This window comes from Hyalella azteca, unplaced genomic scaffold, assembly GCF_000764305.2.
Source record: "Hyalella azteca isolate HAZT.00-mixed unplaced genomic scaffold, Hazt_2.0.2 contig199, whole genome shotgun sequence".
NCBI classification, from domain to species: domain Eukaryota; kingdom Metazoa; phylum Arthropoda; class Malacostraca; order Amphipoda; family Hyalellidae; genus Hyalella; species Hyalella azteca.
In genome coordinates, this window is record NW_025930557.1 from 1 (window position 1) to 871 (window position 871).

The 871-nt window shown below is 33.6% G+C and overlaps 1 protein-coding gene across 1 annotated transcript in view; it reads left to right on the forward strand.

Moving 5' to 3' along the window:
* Nucleotides 1-488: 488 nt before the first annotated feature.
* The window catches only part of LOC108674510 (transmembrane protein 208), a 7,977-nt gene continuing 7,594 nt past the window's right edge, over nucleotides 489-871 (forward strand). The window contains exon 1 of the mRNA XM_047884608.1: nucleotides 489-508. Coding sequence (XP_047740564.1) covers nucleotides 506-508 — 3 coding nt within the window. The 5' untranslated portion in view covers nucleotides 489-505. The remainder of the gene's footprint in view (nucleotides 509-871) is intronic.

Sequence of the window (871 nt, forward strand, 5' to 3'; positions counted from 1 at the left end):
ATGTTCTCACTGGGTGACGTGCACTGTCTTTGGATCTTAACATTTCCCCATCAGACAACCAGGCCCAGACCTAGTGTTTTGGCAATAGTATGGCTCACATTAGTATGACGTCACTATTTCAACCATCAACAAATGCGTGGAACTAAGACAAAGCTTAATATAAAGGAAAAAAGTTGAGAAGTGTCAGAATTACCCCCAATGTCGGAATATACTGCGATAACCCTATATAGAATTATGCACCAGGCATCATAGGATGAAAAATAATTGAACTAAACTATTATTCATTTTTCCAAAACATGATGGCTGTCACTAAAACATTTCTTTCTGTTTCAGGTATGTTTTTAGGATCTTTATTTTTATAGGGAATTCACTTGACCCAATTAAAATGGTGTGAAATTACAAGACGTGCTGTAAGCTTACAGATACAGAAGAAATGCTATACGGCTGCTGATATGAATGTTTTCTGAGCTTTAAAATGAGCCCAAACTCATTTCTGGAATGTTTCATGGTAAGAAGTTATTAACCCATTAATGACGAGAATTATTTACTGAATTTTTTTTGGGTTCCTTGTGAGAATATCATCATTTGTGATGGTAATGAACAAAAAATATGTTCATATATTTATTTTTCGTTGTATGTGAAAAGATATAGCTTGGTTCCATATGGAACCGCTCGGCATTAACATAACGTTTCTTCAAACAACACTTTTTCTGATAGTAAATCAAGCAAGGTTATGCATAATGGATAATACGTATTCATAATGGACAATACTGATGATAAATCAATCATGGCAGAATACAATTTAATTTTTAGCATAGAATGCTTCCATTCATTCAAAATGAATAGGAAGGTTTCCCATTTTACGAATGTT